At 32.6% G+C, this 26112-nt stretch overlaps 1 protein-coding gene across 2 annotated transcripts in view; it reads right to left on the reverse strand.

The window, feature by feature from the left end:
* Positions 1 to 1348: 1348 nt before the first annotated feature.
* LOC126738617 (protein decapentaplegic) overlaps positions 1349 to 26112 on the reverse strand; it is an 80695-nt gene continuing 55931 nt past the window's right edge. For both annotated transcript variants that reach the window (XM_050444037.1, XM_050444036.1), the window contains exons 2-5: positions 10363 to 10526; positions 6530 to 6674; positions 3535 to 4001; positions 1349 to 2780 (exon numbers count right to left, since the gene is read on the reverse strand). In XM_050444037.1, the coding sequence (XP_050299994.1) occupies positions 2400 to 2780; positions 3535 to 4001; positions 6530 to 6674; positions 10363 to 10515 (1146 nt within the window). In that variant the 5' untranslated portion in view covers positions 10516 to 10526 and the 3' untranslated portion in view covers positions 1349 to 2399. The remainder of the gene's footprint in view (positions 2781 to 3534; positions 4002 to 6529; positions 6675 to 10362; positions 10527 to 26112) is intronic.

The following is a 26112-nucleotide window of genomic DNA, read 5'->3' on the forward strand; positions in this document are numbered from 1 at the left end:
AACCATAATAATCCTTTCTCAATCTTTGTAAAAGTTTAGTTCCACCATAAGTCTTCTGTTTAAACTACGGTGTGCTCAAAATTCGTAATTTAGTTAAAAAGCACATCGTGGTAATCTACCACTATTCTCAACACTAACCAGATATTTAACTGAATATGAGATTATGCCACTTTGCTAAAGTTGGAATTATTTCTCCAGTGAAATCGCTGAGATGGAGCTCTTCCTTGAGCTAAGCAATTTGCTGTAATTATGATCAAGCCAAGAGTTTTTTTAGCAAGCCAATCATGCCGCTCAAGAGTACTTAAGCCCTATTTCGCAGTTTATCCACAATTTATTGGACAGGAAAAGCTCTCTTTTAGTCAGTCCAATGAGCCGATTTTTGACTACCTCGGCTTTTGCCGCATCAAATGCCTTCTCGACATCAAATAATTTGCTTTTATGGTCACATGGGTTAAAGGTTTTTGCCGTCTAGCTGATATAACATTGCTATTAGGATAAATGATCCTATTTTTAGAATCTAGCATAGTGGCACAAGCTTGTTGGATATGTAGGAAGAGCTTTACCATACGGAATCTGAAGGAGTAAACTACATAGCTCATACTGATACATTATTTTTGGCTTTTTTGTACTTACTGACCCAGCTCAAAACAAGATGTAGGATGACGGAGAGGAAGAATATATTCCTTTACTTTAAATCTTCTTGTCTATATAATTTACTTCATTGTTATGCTAACAAACTATTGTGTGAGATACTTTAGGACAGGTAGGAATGGGTAAAGACGGTAGTGATACAAATTGCTCCAATGACATCCTCTCCGTGACTTATCTAACTTGTACAGAAAGTTTCTTTCAGACATACACTCTTATTAAGCAAGACAGCTAGGCAGACTTTGTTTTAAGAGCCAAGACTGAAGCTTAATTAGTTCAAATCTATGTTGACTAGTGAGTTTTATGGCATCTGAAGTATAGGTGGAATATCTGACATACTACGATCATTCCTGGAGTTTTGTTTATAAACGCTGCTCTAGCTCAAAGCAACATTGGTGAATGGAAGAAAGGGTATATGAGTTGAAGGTCTTCCTCTACTTTGGTTGTAATGATAAAGTGATCTGAATTTGGAGAATTTGTCTTTGGGAAATTCCTGGTTGAAAGTTGAGGTCTGGAATACGGAAGTCCGTTTTTCTTACTCTTTCGATTGCTTAGACTGCTGTATTGTTTTCTGTATATCTTTTGTCATTGAAATCAGTTTAGGGTAGGAAAGGAGAGACTTAAATGGCAGGGGTAGTGCAGTCTAAAGCTCTCTAAAAATTAAGTGGATTAATTTAAATTAAAAAAAAAAACATTTGAATATGAATAAAATATTTTAATATTATATACATTTTGTACAGCTTACACATTTTACAAAAAAGCTAAAAATCATATAATTTACATTTAAAATCATTATATATTATGTACAATATGCACAATCTCGTTTTTGTTTTATAAAATATCTATATATGTATATAGTCACTATTTTAAAATAAATACTTCCAATATATCCTTGCAGGTACTTTATACATTACATGTCTCTATTAATATAAGAGGGGGGGAGGAAAGGGGAGAGTTTTCGCGCTTTTTTAACAATAGTTTTTGCATCTGGGGTGTAGGGGTAACTCTAGTTACTATAAAACCTGCCACAAGGTGAATATGTTAAAACTTATGTAAGTCTAACATACAAACATACAACAAAAATAATATATAATAATAATTACATTAAAAATATTAATAATAATAATAATCACAGACAAGAAAAATATAAACGTAAGTCTAAACTCGGCCCAAGTCTAACAATTAGACTTTGGTTATATTTATATTTTTTTTCTAATATAAATTAAAACAACGTGTACGCGAATCACTGGGAGTTAAAGGGCGAGTCTTGCAATTATAATCGAGTTCATATAATTACACAAACAAAAAAAATTTGATCACAGACGCTTATTTTATGTTTACGAGGTGGAGTTTTTACCGCGGGAGCCATTTTAAGTTAATTTTAACGTTGGCATAGCCTGCCTATTTAATAGACAGCTTACGCAACATTTTTGTTCATTTTACATGAAGAAAAACGACTTTTTTGGGATCTACAAAGGCTGATTATGAGAATTTAGTTTATCGAATTTTCCAACGTTACGTTCATAAGTTAGGTTTAAATTGAGCTCTAATCCTTACTAATCGACTACAAATGTTTTTTGAATGAGTCTAAGTGAGTGAGTCTGAGAAACAACCAAGAAGGTTTTTAGAATATTTGAGAAACTATCCTGTGCGTAAGTACCTCAATGTAAGTAACTGGTATCTTTCTAGGTAGATCCTCATAATCACCATTGAAATCCCTAACCGAGGCAACCCCTCCGACCTCAACCAAACTACCGACAGCCGCACCCAATCACCACCATTTCCTTATAGTTCTTCAAAACCACCTTATTATCCACGTCCAAATACAACATGGATATCGCATTCAATTCCGTAGGGACGCAACACGCTTTTGGCACCGTGATCGGTGACATCGAGTTCATTAATGTTTGCACTATTGCGTGATTGGTCGTATTTAAATGGTCGGCCAACGGAAATCGACACTCGCCGTGACAGTAAAACGCCTCGTAACCAGGTGGCGCCACTATCCAATCGCTCCAGCCTACGTCGCGGAAATCGACGTACATCTTATGGCGCATACAGTCGGTATGTTCGTCTTTGCGCCGATTTGTGCGTCGCGCATTTCTGTTACTTCGTCTGATTCGTTTTGCTACCTAGAAATAAATTTAAAAATATTATGATGGAATAAAAAATTATAGCTAGTAGTAAATTTTTATTTGGAACAGTTCTTATATTCTCTTTTCCAGTTAAAATAACATGACGTTCGATGCTCTCGAAGGGGAGTTATTGGAAATAACATATTTGATAGCTAACTTGAAAAATTGCCCAGGATACAAGATACGAAAGAACTCATTGGGGAGATTAAGAAAAATATAAGTTCCCTAATACGACCGATGATAAATCGTGGTGCTTTAAATATGATCCAGAACCATGTGCTAGACTACCAAGTGTATAAAAGCCATGTTTGGAGAAGTGATTTGCTGTTGCGATTCTAAGGGCATGGTTCATAAAGAATTCATCTTGGAAGATTTAGTTCATTATATTCGTCTCGAATATTACAAAGAATTTCTGATTTGGCACCGTGTCACTTTCACCTTTTTGGAAAATTAAAATTTTAAATACAGGGTAAAGAAAAAGTCTTGAAGACGTAAGCGCCACTTTAAAAGGCTTGCACCATCATCCTGAAGGGCATCTCGGTGTACTACACCATTGATTCGACATACTTTTAGACTATTGTCTTGAGTGCCACGAACACTATTTTAATTTAATTATTTAATTTTATATTTTAGGTAAATTGATTGTACACTACATTACCCTACTCTCAAAGGTATGGAGTGCATAATGTTTCATTAATAAGCATATATTTGAAGCACATGCAGTGCTAAATAAAGACATAATCAAACTAACCTCTTTAATATCACTTTCAGTGTTCTTCTTATCATCGGTATAAGTAAACAGAACCGGCTGCATATTTTTCCACGCATACTCGTCATGGTTTAGGTCCCTCTTTAACCTCACGTGGTTCCTCTTGTGTTTATCTAAAACGGTGACGAGGACGCCGTGGTTCCTTTTCGGTTCCTGTAACCATCGTTGAACCGCTTCTGTCAGATCCATTTTGATGGTGAAATTCTTGCCAACGTTAATCTGTTTGCTGTCGATGATGCGTTTTAAGGCACCGTGCGATCCCTTGCGGCCCGGCTTAATAATGTCTTCCACGATTATTCTTACGTATGGTGCTTGATTGGGATCCTCTGTAATAGAGTTGCGACTCAATGAGAGTTCTGCGTGATGAAGAGTTTCTTCTTGAGGGATGTCGGGTTTGAATTTAAGGCGGAACTTTTGGTGTGTGGGAAATCTGTGGTCCACTGGACTATCTGGAAAAAAAAATAGAGGTTGAATAACGTCGTTTTTGGAATGTTGTTTGAGATAATTGGATTAAATATAATTCAGTTGACTTTTTCGAAAAATTAAAATATTCTTCAATCAAAGAATGAACAATACATATTAAAATAATCTTTTAAATAGGTGGCAAGAAAAGGCGCATCAACATTGACATTTAACCGAAGAAAAAAAAACCAATCAAAACTTATCAGATAATATCGTCCGCGGTACGCCCCTGATATCAGGTGTTTACAATCAGCAGGTCAAGCCTTCGAAAGCCACACCCGATTATTTGTAATATCTTTGTTGATCTCGCTACCAGCTGACTCGAAGAATTTTTTTCGCTCCTCGCTCGCTCGTATTATTATTTTATTATTTCGCTTTGTTCCATTTGACTATGATGAGGTTATTGAAGGCTATTCCTTGTTTATTTTTATCGTCTTGGTACTGACTTTTCTTTAAGGTTTCTATGAATAAGGTTTGATTTTAGTTTGTTTAAAAAAAGATCATTTTGACAAACAAATCTCCACTAATAAACACCCTTTAAAGAGTCAATAACAGAAAAATATGCAGACTTAGTGAAAGACTTGCTCAGTCCCACACAGTTTACACAGTACACACAGTTTTGAGGCATAACCTTGTTATTAAAGTACAGGCGAAGGCATTTATTGGTATAATTCAATCTAATAAAATAAATATCGATTGACATGACATCCAGCTCTGCTTTAAAGTTTACTTTACTGATCTTGTTGAATAAAGCTTAATCTGTTGTCATTGTACCATTTCATCAAAGCAATTAGGTCCATCCTTACAACATTCTTCAAGAGAGTCAGGTTTCGCTATTATCTCCCTATCTTATTTAACAGAATCCTTTCAATCAACATCCCTTACCAATCTTAAAATTTTAGAAAAATCATGGATCTTTTAGTCTTCTTCGGAATACCAGACAACAATCAAAGCTACGTTAGGGCTAAATAATTGAATATTTTAAGAGATGGAAATGGTAAAGGGGTAAAGTGAGACCCGATATTAATAACTTGGTGTAAATGGGCTGGTTTGAAGATGTTGTAATTTATTTAAATATTAAGCACACCAACTCTAGCACAAAAATGTATGCCAGGGTATGATTTTAGAGCTAAATCTTTTCTAGAAAATCTTCTCCTATCTAAACTACACATTACTAGCGACATCTCAGATCTCTCTTCTCAATAATGAAAAATAATGACAACACACTGATAAAGACCGTTGTTACAATAGCCTTAAAAGACTGAATAATCCATCCAGCTTTCTTTCAAAGTATATTTAACTGATTTTGCTAAATGACGCTTAATCTCTTTTTATTTTACAAGAATCAACAAAGTTTTTCAAAAGAGGAACAGCAGCTCAATAGACAAAAATTTGCAGTTGAAGAAACTCGCTGTTACTCATAGTTCTAAAAGGACAATCAAAGAAGAGTATTACGTATAGTAGTAGAGATCCCAGAGCTGACTTATGTCGGGTTTCTTAACACTAGGTCTACTTTTCCTAATAAATTTGTTTGGCTCTCTTCTTAATGTGGTTTAATACAACAGAGGCTCTAAGACCAACCACTTTATTAACCACTGAACAGATGTGATAAAGGAATAAAATGAGACAATCTGCTATTAGCAACTTAATATATACGAGAGTCTATTAATATGTTATCATTGCAACAGTGCTTTATTCCAACTAGGTCTAATTATTTATAAAATCGTTCAAAAAGCCAGTTCTTTGGATCATCATAGGCAAAGACGACCAAAAACTTGACCAACAAAAGACTTGAGGGAGCCCCAGCGTGAGATTCTTCATTGTTGATTTTCTACTATATCTCAAATTACTGTGAAATCCTTATAAAATCGCAACTTTTTTAAATCATCATAATGGTGATGAAAGATTATGTTTAAAATTTAAAGATTATGTTTAAAATTTGAAGAAGAATCTTTGAGCTTAACCATTCTAATCTTTGATACTTTGTATATTTTTGGTCTCCTTTAAGCACCCTTATCAAGTAATCTTAAGCATAAGAAGAGCTTTTAAAATCCAGGTAGCCCTTAAACACTAATTAGGGTACTTATGAAGAATTACGACCTTTTCAAATACCTTTTACGCGTAATTTTTGGTATTCATATTATATTTTTGACTTTAGGTTCGATTTTGTTTGGGATTTATTTCATAGTCCATTATTCCGAGTCCAAATGAATTTAAATGAAAAAAAAAAGTGTAAAACGCCACTGATGCACACACAAAACCACGAGAAGCGAAAGTAGGACGTTCGTTTATTTATTTAAACGCATTATACAACCGTGGAATTAATTATTTAATAAACACACTCGAGAGTATTTTCCTTTTGCGAACATTGTACACTTGGAAGGAACGAAAAATTAATTAATTACTTTTCTTGTGAGTATTGTATGCCAGATCCAAATCTGAAATGCCAACATCCAAATTTGAAACTCTATGATAAGAATGGCAGTGGTAAAATTAAAAAAGTGACAGTACCTACCGACATGCACAAAAGTCCTCACGGTGTTCGCACTTGTCAAAAACGCCCCTCGTTTCGGTATGCTCGATGTAGCGAATTTCATGCCACTCTGCCTCTCGTACAGTCTTATCATCTCTTCTGGAATTACTATCTTACTTCTATCAATCTGCAATTAAAAAAATCGTGTAAAATATGGAATCCTCAGCTTAGTCAGTTATGCCCACTAATAGTAATATTAATTTAGTATTTTAATAATAATAATTTTGCCTACTTTTTGATTCAAAATTATTAATTTTTACAATTTAAGTGGAATGTAAGAAGTTGTATTTTTATATTTTGAAGATCCTATGAAATTTTTGAAACATCATATTCATGCCCTTGATCCAGTTTTTTTCAGATGGAACAAGGATGGTTAATAACTCAATTAAGATTCCATAAGAAGTATCTTCATATAACTTAATATATGTTTAGTTCATGAAGTTTTTTCTAGGATTTAAAAAAATCCATTCATATATGCATGCATAACGTGATATTACTGCTATGAAAAATGAAGAACTTTATGAGATTTCATTGCATTTTTCATAAAATTCCAATAATTTATATGCTTTATTAGTTCTTGATGAAATTTTGTATTTGTATTACTCATGTGCTACCTTTTTTTTAATTGAGAAGAATCGTTAAATTTGTCTGATGGAGTTTGTCGTAGCCATGTAATTTTCAAGAAAATACCACACAATTTTACTTACTATACGCTTTTAGGTTACCAGTTGACATAGTAAGGGTGGCACCTCTAGATCTAAATTATTATCTCTTTTTATGTAAGAAAGTTATTAGCGGTAATTTGATTTTTTTCAAATGCAAAATATGGTATACCCATGCATTTTTTGATTTGTTCATAATATTTTCTTATCTATTTCTTAAATGCACTTTTCTAATATTTCACAGCAGCAACTTGCTAGGAAGTCTGTATTTCCATTGTCTATTACACCAGTGTGCCCTGGCCAATATTTCGATATTTTCTAGATTTGCCAGTGCTTTTATGAAGTGTGAACTATTTCTAAAGATCGTTACATCTATATTGATACCTTCTCTTATATAATTTCTATTGTATGTCTTTTGGCTTGGAATACTGTCAAATTTAGAACCTAAGATAGCTAGTGCATATCAAGTGTTATGGCTATTAATCTGGTACTAAGGTATACAAGATTTTACATAGACTTTCTAAGAATGAGTTAGGATAAAAAAATGAGAATTATTAGATATCAATTGTAGTTCACAGTCTATCCTATATTATAATCCTATTAATATTCGGATAGCATTTGTTTCTATATGAGAGAAGGATTTAGTGATTAAAAGATTGAAATATATATCTGTTTAATTACGTGATGCGATATACATGAAATAGGCTCTGCAATAGAAAAATATTTGCAATCGCATTAGTATGGATGATCCAATGCAGTTCTTGATTTAAATGGTCCCAAGAATATTACTGTCGAATGATCAATGCGATATGGAATCTCTGGGTAAAAAACACTATACTTTTTACTCTAGTATGAAAAAGAGGAAGTGCGAGAAGAAATTTGGGATTAACAGAGTGAAATACATACGCCTTTATTTTTCAGTAACGTATGTTAATACGTCAGCTAGATCATTCAACAGAAATATATTTAAGGCCAATTTATTAGTACGGATAATTACTCCTTCATATAAATACATTTCAAGAATTTAACTGTCGAGGGATCAGTGCCATCTGAAATCTTTAGACAGACTGAAGTATAAGGGATAAAGAGAGAAAGAGAGAGAAAGACAGAAAAAGAAAAATTTTTGAAATGGTTGATTTAATACACTTTTCGATCGAAATGAATCTCAAGAATTTCACTGTCAAATGATCAATGCCATCAGGAATCTTCCGAGTCGGGAACACCACAGACTGTGGTATGAGAGAGAGAGAGAAAAGAAAACACCTTAGACTACGCCTTTACACTTTTTTGCTGTTGCTTATTATGGTGTCATCAACCAAAAGTGGAGTATAATGAGCCTGAGTATTAAACATGCAAATCATTTAAAGGTCTTTCAAAACTGACCCTTGACTTTCATTTGCTGACCTCTTTTACTCTTACTGATTGGGACCGATTAAAGCAAAACATGTTAATAAAAGCTATGCAATTTTTAACAAACTGATACTACATTCTATTTAAGGAGAAAGTCATCGGATACACAGTCAAAGGCCTTACTTAGCTCACAGAATGTGCTGCCAGAATAATATTTCCGATAACTACTCGCTTAGCCGCCTAGACCATAGATCAATGCAAGTGTGCAATGCATAGGGAGGCTTAGAAGAAACATATCATCAAAATAGATTAATACAGGGCGTCCATTTTGTCGGTTAAATTGGGAAAAAATTGCCCGTTTCATTGTTTAATAAAAATCCCTATACAGTTCTTTCATTTCAAAACGAACCACCCTTAATAACTTCTTAAAAAAACACGTCAATTTAGATATACAGGGGGGCGTTTAATTTTATATTTGACAAAGTTCTGTCAATTACCTCGTCACCTTCAGCCAACCTCACTTTGATATGTCGGATGGAGATCCCCATCGTGTAAGCATATATTTTTTATATTTCAAATGGCTACCCTAAGTGTGATACATTTTAAAGGGCATACAATTTCCTATCTAACCAAACCGAAAAAAAAACACAATCGGTTGACGTATAAGCGAACAGTAAGCAAAAATGTGTGGTAATAAAAGACATTTTACCAACTGAAACTTTGGTAGATCAAATGGTTGTCTCATAGTGCCACACATTATTTTAAATAGCAAACAATTTTCCATCTTACTTCGACAAAAAAATTGATGCAAGTTGAAGCGATTTACGAATAAAAATGTACGGCAATGTATTTTCGGGTAAATGAAATTGGTGTTGGGATACTAAACGAAAATAATTTGTATTTCCAACAAGATGGAGCTTCCACGCACTACGCATGACAGTTCGAGGGTGGCTTAATGAACAGTTTTCAGGGATGTGGATTGGCAGGCATGGTGCAATTGAATGGCCCGCACGGTCGCCAGACTTAACACCACTAGATTTTTTCTTTTTGAGCCTATTTAAAAAGCAAAGTCTATAAAACCCCACCTGAAAATATTAATGATTTAAAGCATCGAACTACTCACGAATGCAGATTATTATGCAGAATATTAGCGGGCAACAAAACAGACTTTATTATTGTCTCCCGAATAAGGGAGCATATTTTAAGCACTTAATAAAATAAATTCTGTGAAGTGATTAAATTGTTTATTTTTTAAACACCTTTTTACACCCTTACTGTTTATAAGTCTATAAACTTACAGTTTTTGATACACCGGTCGGTGGCAGATTGTATGCCTTTAAAATGATGTATTACACTGAAGGATAGAGGCCATTTGACATACTAAAGTATGACGTCGATAAAATATTTATTGTTACTAGACATTTTAAGTCATATTATATTCGCTGTTACGTCAAAACGGTCGTTCAAACGTTTCAAATATAATATTAAACGTCCCCCTGTACGAGTATATCTAAATTATTTGAAGATTTTTTTAAAGAATTTGTTGAGGGTGTTTTGTTTTGAAATAAAAACACTGTATAGAATTACCAAATTTTTATTTCCTTCCGACAAATGTAAAAAAAAAAAATTATTTTTTCAGATATCGATCTGTTTTTATTTTTTTCATATTTGAATAGAAATCCATCGAAATAACTTAAATAATTTTTTTTCTAACGTGATATACAAATCGAGAATTTTCAGCAACGTTTCGAACAAAAAAAGCCATCAATTTATATATATTATTATAATTATTCATATACTAACCTTTTCTGGTCGTCCCTTAAATCCAAACAAAGACAACAAATTCGTTTCGATTTCTTTAATGTGCTCCTTGGGATAAGTGTCAGCACCGGACGCTATACAGCAACACTCTAGGATGGCCAGAAACACTGGCCAACAGCTATTGCTCAGATTCATTATAGGACAATCTGGAAAAAAAAAAGCATAATTAGATTATAAAATAATCGGAGGCACGTGTTAATTAAGAAATAAACAATTAGAAAATTCGATACGAGTCATAAAAAAATTGCGACGGGGGACACCTAATTATCTCCGAGGCAATAAATTTTATGTGTATGCATCGAGGTATTTTTATTATTATTGTTTCTTATTAGGTGTAAAGTTCAAGGCGATTTGTTTATTGTATATTGTTATTATTTATGGGCGGTTTTTGCCATCGCAGCTTGAAAATATTCTATCAACATAAACATAGTAAATAAATCATTGCTAACCTAAAAAAATAACAATAAAACCAAGCTGATTACCTGACACCTTCAAACACACAGGATTAACGCTACAGATATATTTTTATTTATAGATCTGAATACTAATGGCAATTAAAAAAGGTGTTTATTAACATATACGACACGTAATAAATTCAGCACGTAATTTTAATATTTTATCCTTCGAATTATTGTTCTCGTTCGCGCGCATAGATATTGCCCTATTAGCAAGGATAATTTTTTTTTTAATGATCCTAACATTTGTTAATTGGTTTAATTGGTCAAAATACTCATGTGCTAAAATTAGAATAAAGGAAATTAATTTTTTTATTCAAGCGTGCTTTAATTCTTTTTTTTTATCACTTGTAGCATCACAAGAAACTTCTCTTTTCATGGTTTTTCCGATTAAAAACATGATGCCTGGGTTCAACTTTTCCGGATAAACCTTTCGTACATTCATACTGATGATTCACAGAAACCTGCTAGTAAGAAATAAACAGGAAATAATAGCTGATTATAATGATTTTTCAAATAAATAAATTATCACTTAATATATTCCATCGAGAAAATAAAGGAAAATACTAAATATAACAATAGCAGAAACTATGAAGTTCTTTTAATTCATTTATTAATTTACGGTCAAGGTCCTATCCCTATATCTAGTTTGCACGCTAATACCCTTCGCCATTTCCAGTAACAATACTTAGAATAAAGCAAGCTTGATCTTAATTTCCTTTTCATATTCATAATCTCTTTGGCTCAATTTTTAATGTACTTCACTACTCAGTCCAAAGTCTCCTACTCGATCCTGAGTCCTTGGATCTGAATGCGACCAGGTTGTCTATTGCCTTCTATCTCTGATTCTGTTCCTCACTAAGCTCGCTCAGTTAGACCTGGTATCAAGGTAATGATGATCTTTTTATTTAGCAGTAGTTTATTCGGATCATGTTTAGCCTCCTTGACTAGGTCTAATATGGTAAAAGAGGTTTTCCAAACATAAGGAATCTCACATTCACCATATTTGTTTCAAATATTTCAGTGGCAGTCATTCTGTCTAAAACACTGTGTTATATTTCTTTAGGCGAAGAATCAGTCACTTTGTTTAGGTCAATACATTTTTAATTCAGAGGTGAGTAGCAACACTCTTAAAAGTAGATCTTGGATGATTATATATTCAATCCCATTTTGCATCACACCCTTATTACAGTAAAGCGGCAAATCATATCAAGATTAATCTCTCAATGTTCAGCATCATCCTGATTGCAGCTATGAGTGTACTTCGTCAAATTAAAAGATTTCCATCAAAGTAATTGCCTGTATATGATCCAGGAGCTTTACTTACATGAAAATTCGAGTTGTACTAATCATGCCATTTAACTGGCTAAAAAAGTTTTCTATCTGTAAAAATTGCAATGGAATACAAATTTTATATGGGCATATGGGTAGATGGATATAGGTAAAAAACTAAAAGCGTTTTAAAAACCAAGTTAAAAAGATAACTTTTTTAGAAAACATTGATCATATCCTTAATTGGTTTATACAAAATATATAATAAAAAGCTAGTTCCAATACAAAATGCTCCTCAGGTAGGAAAATACGAAATTTAAAAAAGAACTTAATAAACGAGTCGTAATAAATATACACTTCGGACAAACTCAGGCTTTGGGCATACAAGAGTAACTATTGATTCTATCTACTCAAAAAAAAGACAAAGTAAAGAAATATATAGAAATAGAAATAAGTATTTTATTTAGCACCCAATTTTAATATAGCAGGATTAGAAAAGTATTCCAAATTATTCTGTTTTTGAACGTACGTATTTTTCCAAATACCCGAGCAAATACCATTATAAAACTACGTCTAACTGAAAAACTAGTTACAATACACGCAAAAAATCATTCGAAAATCATGAAATGCAAATGCACGACGGGCTCAGAGCAACAACAAGCAACGCAAGATAGCGTGCTCGGTTCATTAAAAATGAAAAAAAAGGATCGGCTAGCTGAAATGGACACCGAACGAACCGGTCTCGCTTCGTTTAGCTGTATATTTCAATTTCAACATTATTATGTTGCTACTACGTCACCTGATTTATACACTTTATTTTAAACCGGTCACCGATACCAGAAGAGATCGAAAATTAAAAAGGAATATATGAAATATATAGGAATATGTGATTACATTTTCTGTATTTTGGTGGTAAATAAATTTTCTCAAAAGTAGCTTTCAATAGATTAGAAGCCTCTAATTTACAAAGAAACGAGGATTTATATAGAATAGAAGGCAATTAAAGAGAGAAACCTCATATGGCAATACCAAGTAACCATCTATTCGGTTGTTTTGTAATTGGTGATATCCTATGTAAGCAATACTTTTTAGACCATGGCTCTGATATATAATTCTGCTTAGAGCATGATGTGTATTTTTGAATCTTTGCTAAAGTTTAGACTAGCAATAAATTCGTCCGCATACTATTTAACTAGATCTCAAAAAGATCATGTTGAAAAATTCTATGTCAATTATATGCTAAGATGGTCCTGTTCACTTGATACACATTGATAAAGACTTTCACTATAAAGACTTTAAGAAGCCTACTAATCAGATTTTATTGAAAAAAATCAAAAAATTAAACTTTCGTTAAGAAAGAATTATCAACACCTCTGTACACTTTTAACACTTTCCAAGAAATATGATCCTTACCAATTTCTCCAATTGTATCCCATGATTGACATAATCAAAAACTTTTGCAAAGTCAAAGAACACCGCTCCAGATATTTTACCCAGACGTAACCTTACATAAATAAAATGATTTAAAATGATAAAATAAATTACAATTTTTTTAGGGATGATCAAGACCCTGAGTTTTTAACTTCTTCTGTTAAAGCGAACATATGTAGTTTCAGTTACACCTAAGTATTTGAATGTCTCTTTTACTTCAAATGGCTATTTATATGTCATTGTCAACCCACTCTTCAATTGATTCAAGACTAAAATATTCGTTCCTCCAGCAGTAGTATTTCATGATTGACACAATCAAGAGCTTTTGTCAAGTCAAAAAGACCACTCGAGATAGCTCACCCTGACATAAACATAAAATAAATTACAATTTTTTTTAGGGCTAATCAAGAATTTCAGTTTTTAACTTGTTTTATTACAGCCTACATAGTTTGAGGTACATTTAGGTATCCGAATGTCTCTTTTACTTTAAATGGTTTTTTAATTATCTTCAAGCTCTAAATACACTATGTCACTGTCGAGCCACACTCAAAAAGAAACCTCCGTTGAGAAAGAATTATCATCACCTCCCAACACTTTGAACCCTTTCCAACAAATATGACCTAAACCAATTCCCGAAGCTGTATACCGTCACTGACATAATCAAATATGCGAACTGTAATATGTCGAAATAAATATACACCTCAGGAAAACTCGGGGCTTGGGTGCAAAAATCGATGAGTATTAACTTACAATAACAAATTTAATCCAGTAACATGTTGAAAAGAGAACTATAACGTTTTTCTTATTCGCCCCTTCCTACTTACTTACTAGATCCTTTAAATTAAACGTAGAGAATACCTAGACGTGTGGTGTTTGCATCTGCCCTCTCAGAGGCAAGCGCAAGTGAGAAAAGTGACTTAAGTTATTATGCACTTTTTGAAAAAAAAGGACTTAAATCTGAGTCTGTCTCTAATACTGAATATATGTTACATACATAAGTATTGGTCCAAGTTATTACGTCACAAATTACAATAGACAAAAAATCTTGTCCCAAATAATTCAAATTTCAAGGCAGTCGGTTAATTATCAACTAAAACTATTTGAGAGGCATTGAAAGAGACCAGAAGAGAGAAGAAAAAAAAACAGGTTGATGACACTGATTCGTAATTCCAGACAAGGACGTCCGCTCGATTTTTATATAAGTAATAAAAGATTTAATGGCGTTTTCGCACCTTCGATTTTTTTTTTCGCTGAGATATTTTGGTCAGTCCGTTTGGTAATACCGTTAAAGATTGTGAAAGTTTCGATGAACGAGCAGTGTAACTCAACACCGACTCCGGAACCATAATAACAATTCATAGTAAAACTAAACTGCCTCGAGACCCGTTGTGTGCGATTCCAATAAAAATTTACGAGTTTTCACATTAAATTTTCAATCATTGCAAAGTTCACAAGGCCGGATGCTTAAACTGTTTCCAGACTGGCTTAAATTTTGTTTGTTTGGAAACCACCGAATTAATTGTTTAAACGTTCACGTTTCAAGCCATTTCTGGTTAATTTAATTTAATTTATAAAATGTTGGACATAAAGCATATGGTTTAGTAATTAACTTAATTAAATGATGAATTATTTTCATAAATAATATGCCCAAATTAGCACCACGCACCTTAATTATTTCTCTTAAATTTAAGGGTTTATAAAGAGGCATAATAATAATGGATACAATTGACATTTGTGGAATTTCAAACTTAAGTGTTTTTTTTAAATTCATATTTAAGATAGTTCAAATTACCTCCAATAGGTTGTTCATATATTAAATAAACAGTTTTAAAAGTGACACGTGTGCCAAAAATTTATTTATTCTGGTTTACAAGATGTTCTAAGCTAAGAAACAGTTTTTTTAATGTGAGTATGAAAGGATTTAATAGGTGCTTAGTTTAGTAATCCTCAGGTTTAACTCTTTTTAAGAATTTAAGTATTAAAATACCAATTATTATCAGTAAAGTAATTTTTACCTGAGTCAGGCATTTCTTGCATAATTTGGCAGCAACGCTAATAAAATGCAAAGATTAACGAGTCTGTAAATGTCTTAATACAACTATGGCAAATCTCAAATCTCGCCAAAAAACAAAACGTCAAAAAAAGTACCAACAAGTTAAAACCAAACAACAACTTTTTAAACTTCACAGCTTGTTTACAACAATTAATCTTCATAAATTACTATGAACTTAATAATATTAATAAACTATACACGGCTGGCCAATTTCATTCTTGAGTGCCCTAATAAAAATAATTTTTTTTTGTATCTTGCTTAGTTTTTGAAAAAAAAATTTAATCCACTTAATTTCACATCTCTAGACCCCACAAAAACATGACATAGTTTTTTTAAATAATTTTTTTATTAACAAATATGACAACAACAATAAATGAGCACTAAAGTGAAACATGTCAACTAATACAACTTAATTTAGTGTTTACTGAAATTCATTGTTGCTGTTGAAGTCTACATGATTTTTGATAAAAGAATTATAGAAGATAATAATTTTAAATGAAACTTTTTCCCATGTTTCTGGTCTAGTCTAGAGATATGCAATTAAATGCATTTAATTTTTTTTTTTTCAAAGCTAAGCAAGAATCGAAAAAAGACAAAAAAGCTGTATTTTTAATTGATTTATTTAAAAAGAATTTCAATAAATCCATTAAAGTCAGTGAAGTGACTAGCATACATTACACCTCAAAATTACAACAAAATTGGATATTTTAGATATTCAAGACACACGTTTTTTTTGCATTTATCGCCTGTCAAATTTATTGTACATACTTTCCATACATGGATTAATATCCTGCATAATAGAAAATCATAGGGCCTAAGTCAAAGAGAGCAGGACACTGCTTCACAATATTCGAGCAGAATTAATACGAGGGCGGATCAATAAGTCCGTGACTTTTTGGATAAAAGACAGGTTTTTATATAAAAAGTTATTTTATTTTTCAACATAGTCTCCTTTGAGTTCTATACACTTAGTCCGTTTCTCCAATTTTTTTTGTCCCTTCGGAAAAATATGATGTGTCGAGGTCATCAAAATAGGCATTTGTATGAGAGATGATTTCATCGTTGGAGTCAAAGCTCTTTCCGCCGAGCCATTTCTTTAAGTTTGGGAATAGGAAATAGTCACTGGGGGCTAAATCTGGAGAATGGGGCGGATGAGGAAGTAATTCGTAACCTAATTCATGGATTTTTGCCATGGAAACTGCACATGTGTGGACCCTTGCATTGTCCTGGTGGAAAAGAACTTTTTTTTTGGACAAATGTGGTCTTTTTTTTAGTTCCTCATTGAATCTATCCAATAAGTTGGTATAATATTCTCCATTGATTGTTTTCCCCTTTTGAAGATAGTCAATGTGGATTATACCGCGTGCATCCCAAAAAACGGTCGCCATGACTTTATTGGCTGACAAACCTATTTTTGCCTTCTTGGGCGCCGATTCACCCCGAGAAATCCACTGTTTTGACTGCTGTTTGGTCTCTGGCGTGTTGTGGTGGATCCACGTTTCGTCCACGGTGACGAAACGACGCAAAAATTCGTCCATATTGCGGTTGAATAACGCCAAACACTCCTGGGAAATTGTCACACGGTTGCGTTTGTGGTCGATTGTGAGCAAACGCCGCACCCATCTTGCGGAAAGCTTTCTCATACCCAAATGATCATTCAAAATTGAAACTACTGAACCATGTGAGATGCCTATGGGTTCCACAATCTCTCTCACTTTCAATCTCCGATCGGCTAAAACCATATCGTGAATTTTTTCGATTGTTTTGGATGTAGAGACCTCGACTGGGCTTCCGTGCTTGTACGGCCACATCGAAATTCAGTAAACCACTTCTTTACCATGGAAATGGATGGTGCAGAGTCCCCATAATATTTATCAAGCTTAGCCTTGGTTTGAGTAATGGTTTTTTTCCGTAAAAAATAATGCTTAATGAGCACACGAAATTCACTTTTTTCCATTTTCTTCTCAAAACGAGTCGTAGTCTGCTATGAACAGCTGTCAAACACAAACTAAATGACGCAGCTTGTTCAAATTTTGACAGGCGTCAACTGACAGTTCTCTGTTGACAGGAGCAGAGTTGCCATTTCCATTAAAGGGCGGGAAATTCAAAAAGTCACGGACTTATTGACCCGCCCTCGTATACTGCCTTCTCAAATTAGATAGTGCCCCTTTTTTATGGAGTTACTTACTGAATCTCGGTGGCGTTTTTAGATCGTTCCGTTAATTGCTGTTGTATTTTAAAATACAATTGTTTTAAACTTCTTTCTTAAATCGAATAGTGCCTCTGGTCTTATGGAGTTACAAAAATTGAATATTTTTACCCTTAAATCCTCTTTCCCGCGTGAGAAACGTTTAAAATCGTTTTATCGAACGGTAAGGTTTGACCCGGGTTCTCATTAAAAATAAATTGCCCGATCACTTCGTTGATTAATTATTAAATTTTATTTATCACATAAATATATTTTGGACATTCGTTTGGTATGAATTCTATTAACGGCAAAAGGCTAATATCTATGGCTTAAAATAAGTTTCAAGTCCATTTCCTTCATATTCTCAGCTTAATAATTTTTTTTTTCATAAAAAAACATTTTAAGTATTCCTTTAATATTTCTCCTATTATCGGCAAAAAGCTGAATTTGAGATCTGTCGGACATTTCCTCAGTACATTGATATTCAGGTGTAAGATCTGAGTTTGCCAGACCTGTATATGTCATACAATAACTTATTCTAAGCTACTAGTAATTAGAATGATTGTACCTAAATTCACATGACTATAAGTTATTATATTGACAATAGTGTATGTCTATTTAAAGAAAATTAAAACATTTGGTCGAACAGATTAATGTTGCAATATCAAACTTATTGAATTTCTTCATAAAACCGTTAAAATGGCCAGTATCGGCCTACAAACTTGAACTACCTCAACCGACATAAATTTGGGAAAACCACACGTTTCGCAAATCAATTAAACTCCGATATAAACATGCATAAAATCCACAAAACCCAAGGAGATAAAAGCAATTCGTTGGGGCAATTTACGAATGTTACATGAGGACCGCCAGAAAAAATAAACATTGTGTGAGGCCAAATGTTTGAAATTATGGTGATACTTAACGTATTAATAGTGAAAAACTATTTCTGGTGATTTTCCCTTGGCTATTTAAAAGCTTATATTGTTTTACGAACTAATTATCGCCCCACGTTCGTTATGCAATTATTTGCTCTCTATTCGGGTCCCCTTAATTGCCAAACCAGTAAAAATTCTTTTACAAATTAGTACCTCGTAATTTCGCATTGATTTCACGTCCGTATTATTGACCAGATCTGCCACCGTTCGACTCGGTGCATGCATATTAACAATGCGTCAAGAAATTCCATATAACGCCAACGTAAAAAACTATAATATATTATTTTCATTTTGTCTAATTAAGTCGGGACAAGTGTAATTCTTTGAATTGAATTATTTGTGTAAATAGGTACGACTTGTTTGTCATCTCGTTCGTTTGTTTTTTAATTAATTTTAATTGGACGTGAGTAGTTGTACCGAGAATTTTTTAATTTTATTTTCATGTGTGAAATAATATGTAAAAGAGTTTTTAAAATACTTTTTATTAATTGAATGGAATATTAAATCTGGGAATTTTTAATCCTCTCACTAAAAACTACCGTTTAAATTTTATCATATACCGTAAAAGCAACAAACCCTGAATAGATGCAGAGTTTGTACATTTTAGTGACCAATATAAAACTGCTGAAATATTATACAGTGTGGTGACTTTAACTGGAATAAATTCAGTTAAATCTAATCAAATTTTATCTCGAAATATTTTGTGTTGGTAAATTTTTGGCGTGTTTGTTTATTTTATTGGTATCGAGACATTTCCTGACATTGTTATAGTGTCACTGGTAAAGTGAATTTTAACCAGTTGTTAAATAAGTTAACTTATATCGAAAAAATGCCTTATTTATCCGAATCCCACAAGATTGAAATCTTAATGATGATTGGTTATGGGGACAGAAGTCGTACTCAGCTAGAGGTTGTCCACTTATTCAGGCAGAAATATCCAGATTTGTCACCTATTAATCAAGGTACGGTTAGTAAAATCGAAAGCAGATTTCGAGAAGTTGGGCACGTGAGGGATGTTTAAAGACAAAGGTCTTCTAAAATCGATGAAAACACCCAATTAAATGTATTGTTAGCGATGGAAGAAAATCCGGTAACTGCAGCCAGAAGAGTAGCTCGCGAAAACTCATTCATCATAAATCTGTGCTAAAAATTTTAAAAAGTGTAAACAAACGACCTTATGAAATGCAACCCGTTCAAGAGTTTTTGGAAGACGATCCAGATCGCAGAGTTCAGTTCTGTGAATTAATGATGAACGCCATTGACGAAAATCGCATATCTTCGAAGTGGATCCTTTTTTCTGATGAGGCTACATTCACCCTAAATGGCCATGTTAATAAGCAGAACTGTCGCTACTGGTCTGACGAGAACCCACACTGGGTAAGGGAAACTAATACACAATATCCCCAGAAAACTAATGTTTGGGCTGGCATAATTGGCAAGCAAGTTATAGGGCCCATATTCTTCAATGATACTTTAACTGGGAAAAGATATCTAGAATTTCATGAACATGAGCTAGTTCCAGTCTTACGTGCCTTATATCCGAGTCAGTTCGATCCAGATTTGTATGATGAAAGAATCTGGATGCAACAAGATGGTGCTCCCCCACATTATGCCCGTAATGTACGCCAGTATTTAGATGACAATTTTCCAAACAGATGGATTGGTAGAAGGGGTGCAATCGAGTGATCGGTTCTCCCGATCTCACCCCACTTGATTTTTTTCTGTGGGGACATTTGAAAAGTCAAATTTATATGAGCAAACCAGGAAACCTAGACGAACTCAAAGAACGTATTAGGCAAGAAATGCGACAAATATCTCCAGAAGTGTTAGAAAATGCCAGAAACGAATTTTATTATCGTCTTGGGCTTTGCCAACAAGTAAATGGTGCTCATTTTGAGCATCTTATACATTAAACGCAACTTTTAATAATTTAATGTTTTTTTTTCGTATTTCTCCTTTAGATAATCACAAAAGTAAATAGGGCAATTTAAAAAGAAAAAGGGCTCTTCAATGAGAGTTTAAAAAAAGTGGCTTTCCATTTAAAAAAAAAAGTTGGGGCTAATTTGGACCCCCCCTGTAGGTGAAAAAATACAAAAACTATCTTGAAATGTGAAAAAAAAAAAACAAAAATCGACGGGTCTCAGGAATTTTGCGAGATAAATTTTGATTAGTTTTAACTGAATTTATTCCAGTTAAAGTCACCACACTGTATACGGCAAAAAAAATATATATTTTTTTTTAACCTTTCCAAAAACGTAAACTTTATGGAACTAAACGGAAACTTAATGGGAGCATCTGATTTAATTTTTTAATTACTACTTTGAAAAGTTAAAGTCAAGGATAGAATTATCGCCATAACATAATTGTTGTTGAGAAAATCATTAGGTAATAGCTAAAATAAATAGTATCAAAATTGAAATATAAAAATATATATAGCAATACTAGTAATAGTGGAAACAAAGGAATTAAAAAAATAAGAAAATAAACACTAAAAACCACATTAAAAACAGTTATGAATGAATTAGATGCCGAATTATGAATAGAAGAAATGTATGCTATGTATAAAAAAAAATAACCATTTTAGGTTTTTTATCAATTTTATAACTTTTGAGCAGCCCTTTAAAGTTAAGCACCAAAAAGAAAGAGAATGTCAAAGAAATTGCTTTTTGTAATAAAAATGCAAAAATTATAGTTTTTTTTAAAAAGTATGATACGTAATTCAGAAATATGGAGCATGATTTTAAAATAAAGACGAGACAAGCTATCATTAGCCTTGGCGATCTTTGAATATGTGAGAAGACTAAAAAGCTAATATTTACTTTAGTTTTAATTTAAGGAATAACTTTAATCTTGGTAACTATCTTGGGTTCAATCTCAGCACATAATCGTTCAAGGGATGAATGGGTAAAAGTTATCAAATTTATTATTAACTCTTCTTCGTATATATTTTTCCATAATTTAAAAATTCTTAAAAACACACCAAACAGACAAATCGGAGTGTCCTGATACAGTTATAGCCAACTTACACTTTTAGTTTATTTTTTATTTATGTTTTTATTGAATGTAGCTTCTTGCTAAATAAAGATATTATTTATTTATTTATTTATTTATTTATTTATTTAAGATTCAAAATCATTTTCGACACACTGTATACTGAAATTTATTGCAAAAAAATAATGAGGATAATGACGTTCAAGATAATAAGCATTGAGTACGTCATCAACATAAGTAAAATGGTGTTAATGGCACCAAAAAAGCAGCAGGGAGATATGAGAAATACTCTTACCCATCTAATTTATGAAATCAAAAATTAGTCTTCGCAATTGCGATAATTCAGATCACGTTTCCGTTCAGCAATCCACCAAATCCAGCTGGAGAATTATCATTGTATTTTCAATAATTAGAATGAGAGCCTACTGGCACTTGGAAGGCACCATAACCACACCAGAATAATAAACTTAAATTATGAAAGAACCTCTATGACGGATTAAAAAACAATGATTATATCCTAAACCTGTGTAGAGACACTTATTTTATACTAGAACTTGACACAAGAAAAATATTTTTAAGATAATGGGCGTTGAGTTCGTCATCAACTTAAGTAACATGGTGCTAATGCTACCAAAAGAAACTTTCGCAATTTCATTACTTCGGATCACGTTTCCAATTAGCAATACACCAAATCTAGTTAAAAGTCAAATAAATAATCTAGATCAAAACATTAGGTCTTATTAGGTAATAAACTAACTTCTGCAATAATATACTCAATTGCTATCATTGTATCACCAAACTATTAACGCTAGAATGAGAATCTACTGTCACTTGATATTCCAAAATCTACTAAATACTAAGCAGAAATCATTATAGTAGCTGTTGCTAGAACAAATTAGTTAAGTATAAGTAACTACTTTTCTAATTAAGAACTTACCTGTTAATATATAAGTTTATTATTTCCCCTGCAATTATTCTTTGTAGGTTAATGTCTGTTAATACGTAACAAACAAAACACAAGACTTAAATCGATTTTAAGATTTAAAACATATTATAAACTAGTAGCCCACCTAACATATTTGACATTGTTGTAGTAAACAAGCAATCGCGTCATTAATTTGTATTTGAAAAATTGGGATAAAATGGCATTTTAATTGGAATTTTCGGTTGTTTATCTGAGGATCCCATCGGGACAAGTGTATATTTCCGTAATATAGTATAAAGCCCAAACGATTTTTAATGACGCAATTTAGATTTGTATCTTTTCGACTGATTAGTTTTACCAGATCAACACCATTCTTTAGAATGTATTCTCTGATTCACACACATAAACTTTTTTTAAATACCGGAATATTCCATTTAGACTGAGCAAAGTCACTTATTCTTGTGTCTCTATATAACCTAAAAATAACAAAATTATAGTGATATTAATAAATTTATCAAACTTAAAAATTGGCTTTGAAATATAAAAATAAGATCAAGTAAACCTACTAAATTTACAATAAATAAGCAAAAACATTGCCATATTTTTCAGTGCATTTCTGAGCACACTTAAACATGCTTCTTGTAGCTTTTAAGAATGATCTTTCATCTACTGATCCAATTATTTGCCTAATATGTTTTTGATGTTCATCAACAGTTATAATTGATTATGAATACCTTATTCAATATCACGAATGTTACTTAAAAATTTGAAAAATTTGAAAGATTCTAAAAATTCTTGAGATGAAAAAGTGAAAAGTTTTGAATACTACGAAAAGATGTAAACTAGGTAATAAGGGAACTTACTCATACTTAATTTTATTTCCGATTACTTTATATAAAGCTGCTTTTAAAATAGTAAAATGATGTGATGGTTTGGCAAGTAATTTTTGGAAACATAAGATAGAAGGAGAAAAGCCAAACGTTAAAAAGATTAAATTAATGAAATTTAATTAATTAATTAATTTATATTTAGACCAAAAGAGATTAGGCTATATTGTGTCTCATTGCACCATTTTGTTGTTACACAGTTTCAAATGCAATTTAAATATTTAATTTAAAAATAATAGATATACATAAGTTAAAAATCAAGCTCGTTGCACACTTAGCATCAAGTTCTCCAACGATATTCCTAACAGTACAGTAAAAGCTTTGGAATATGATGGTGATCTTGTCTCAGGTGTCTCCATACGTGTACTTTTCCAGAATCTGGATACAAGGAACTCTCAAATTATAGATCTTATATCCATTAGGTCCATGCTGCGTTCCACTATATCTCCAAAACCTTCACTAAACGTGTGTAATCAAGATAAAACTCACATAGATGATTATTTAATTCGGAAGCAGTTATAGTACCATAGTATTGAGAGATTCTCAGTGAACATATGGTGTATGGAAGGAATTTTATTCCTTGAGCAACCTAATTGCCGTTCTCGTGTGTTTTGGAACGATTCTAGTCTTCTAAGATACAACCTTCTAAGTAGTTCCCATAGCATTCAATTGAAAGGTTCCCACAGTTCTGCATTACAAGTATCATCTGAGTAACTTAAAAGGAAAAGTATAAGTAAGAAATTGCTTAAAAATATAATACGTCAGTCTGTTTTTTTTTGATCCGGCATCTGCGACGCAAAAATCCCCTTTCTGGATAAATTGAAATTTCCCGAAAGCACTAACACGTAGGTCGCAAAAAAAAGTGCAATTTCTGGTCCGATTGTATATTTGCTAATCGAAATTGGTCGGATCGATCGGGCAAACATCACGTACGCCGCATATTTTTAGAAAATTCGAGGAAAATTAGTTGGAAAAGCGAGGCGCGCCTGTTATGTCTGCAGGTTTATTATTTTATAACGAGCAATTAAATTTGGCGGGCCTTAAATTGATTTAACCCACTAAAATTTTTTAACTGAAAAAAATCGACATATGATCGATCAAGCCGATTCAAATATATCAACGTTGAAATATTAAAACCAGCTCGATAATGGTTGGAACTGTCATGTGTAAACGTACCATTTTGTGGTAATTGGTATTTGTTGTTTAGATTTAACGTGACATAAAAACAATGAAAATTGCTTAAATAAGTCGTAACATGTAAGACTACTAATACATTTATACGAAGTATAACGTTCTCAAGGATGAAAAATTTAATAGCTGTATCCTTCCTTCTCACGATCCTAGTACCATATAGGAAAATACAATTTGACTATATATATTAAAAAAGAAAAATCTTTCGCAAACTCCAAAGAACCAGATAGGAGGATAGAACATTATATGGAGAAATGAGCTCATAATTACAAAGATTAAAGTCAGATTATACAAATAATCATATCTTAATATCTCTAAGTTTATATGTTTTTAAAAAACAAAAAACTAACATGGTGACATGAACTAAATATTGTCTTGCAGAATCTAATTCTATTATGGTCTACCTTCTTGATTAAAAGTATAAAGGAATGCAATTTTCCTGTAATTTCAGACAATATTCTAAAATTAAGGAAACAAAAGACCTCTATCAGCATAAAAAACCTCTCTTATTCATTCCTTCACCAAGATTCCATATATGTAGTTACGACATCCGTTACATAGCCGAGACACCTGTCGATTCCAATTTTCCAATTAAAAAAAAAGGCAAAAACCAAAAAAAGTGCCAACAACCTGCCCGATCTGACTCCTATTGACTATTTTCATTACGCCGTCTCCTTTTGTGTCCGCACGACAATTAGCCGAGATGGAAAACAATTGAACGTCGTGTTTATTATATATATGGCAACTTGATCTTGCCGATTACAGAGATCTCTAGACGGTGGTGCCCAGCAGTCTGCCAGACTTGGTACCTGTTGATTTTTTTTCTTTATATGGCACCTTTTATGTATGTATGGAAACACTCGGGTTTTTCTGTTCATGGTGGCTTGTAAAGGGTCAGGTTCACGTTCAGTGACGGTATTTCGAATAATAGATACTCAGTTCTAGTAGAGGGATTTTTGGATGAAGATTGCTTTATTTATTTTTTTCACTGTCAAACCTTTGTTCTTCTTTTTACAGTATCTGCAACTACTAGTGACTATAAAGTTTGTCGAATGAAGTTAATTAAGAACTATTAGTTTTCTTGTAAAAAATAGCTTAAACGAACAGACGAAACATTAAAAATAATTTTAAACTAATTAATAAAAACAATCGTCATAACATATTAGTTAAATGAATTAATAATGCGCTCTCAAATGGTATTTTTTAGTAGAATTGTAATTAGTTAAAGTATCTTCAATTTACAAGTCAAGTGAGTCAGGTCATTAGAATAATTACAGTCATATAAGAAATAATTTCTTTGTAAAACGTTAGGTTTCGTAGGAACTTAGGAGTAGGAATAAAGCACTATTAATTCGACGTTTTGCCGGTTTAATTTCGCCATCTAGCAGTTCCTACTACTTT

The sequence above is a fragment of the Anthonomus grandis genome, chromosome 7, assembly GCF_022605725.1.
Source record: "Anthonomus grandis grandis chromosome 7, icAntGran1.3, whole genome shotgun sequence".
Lineage (NCBI taxonomy): Eukaryota > Metazoa > Arthropoda > Insecta > Coleoptera > Curculionidae > Anthonomus > Anthonomus grandis.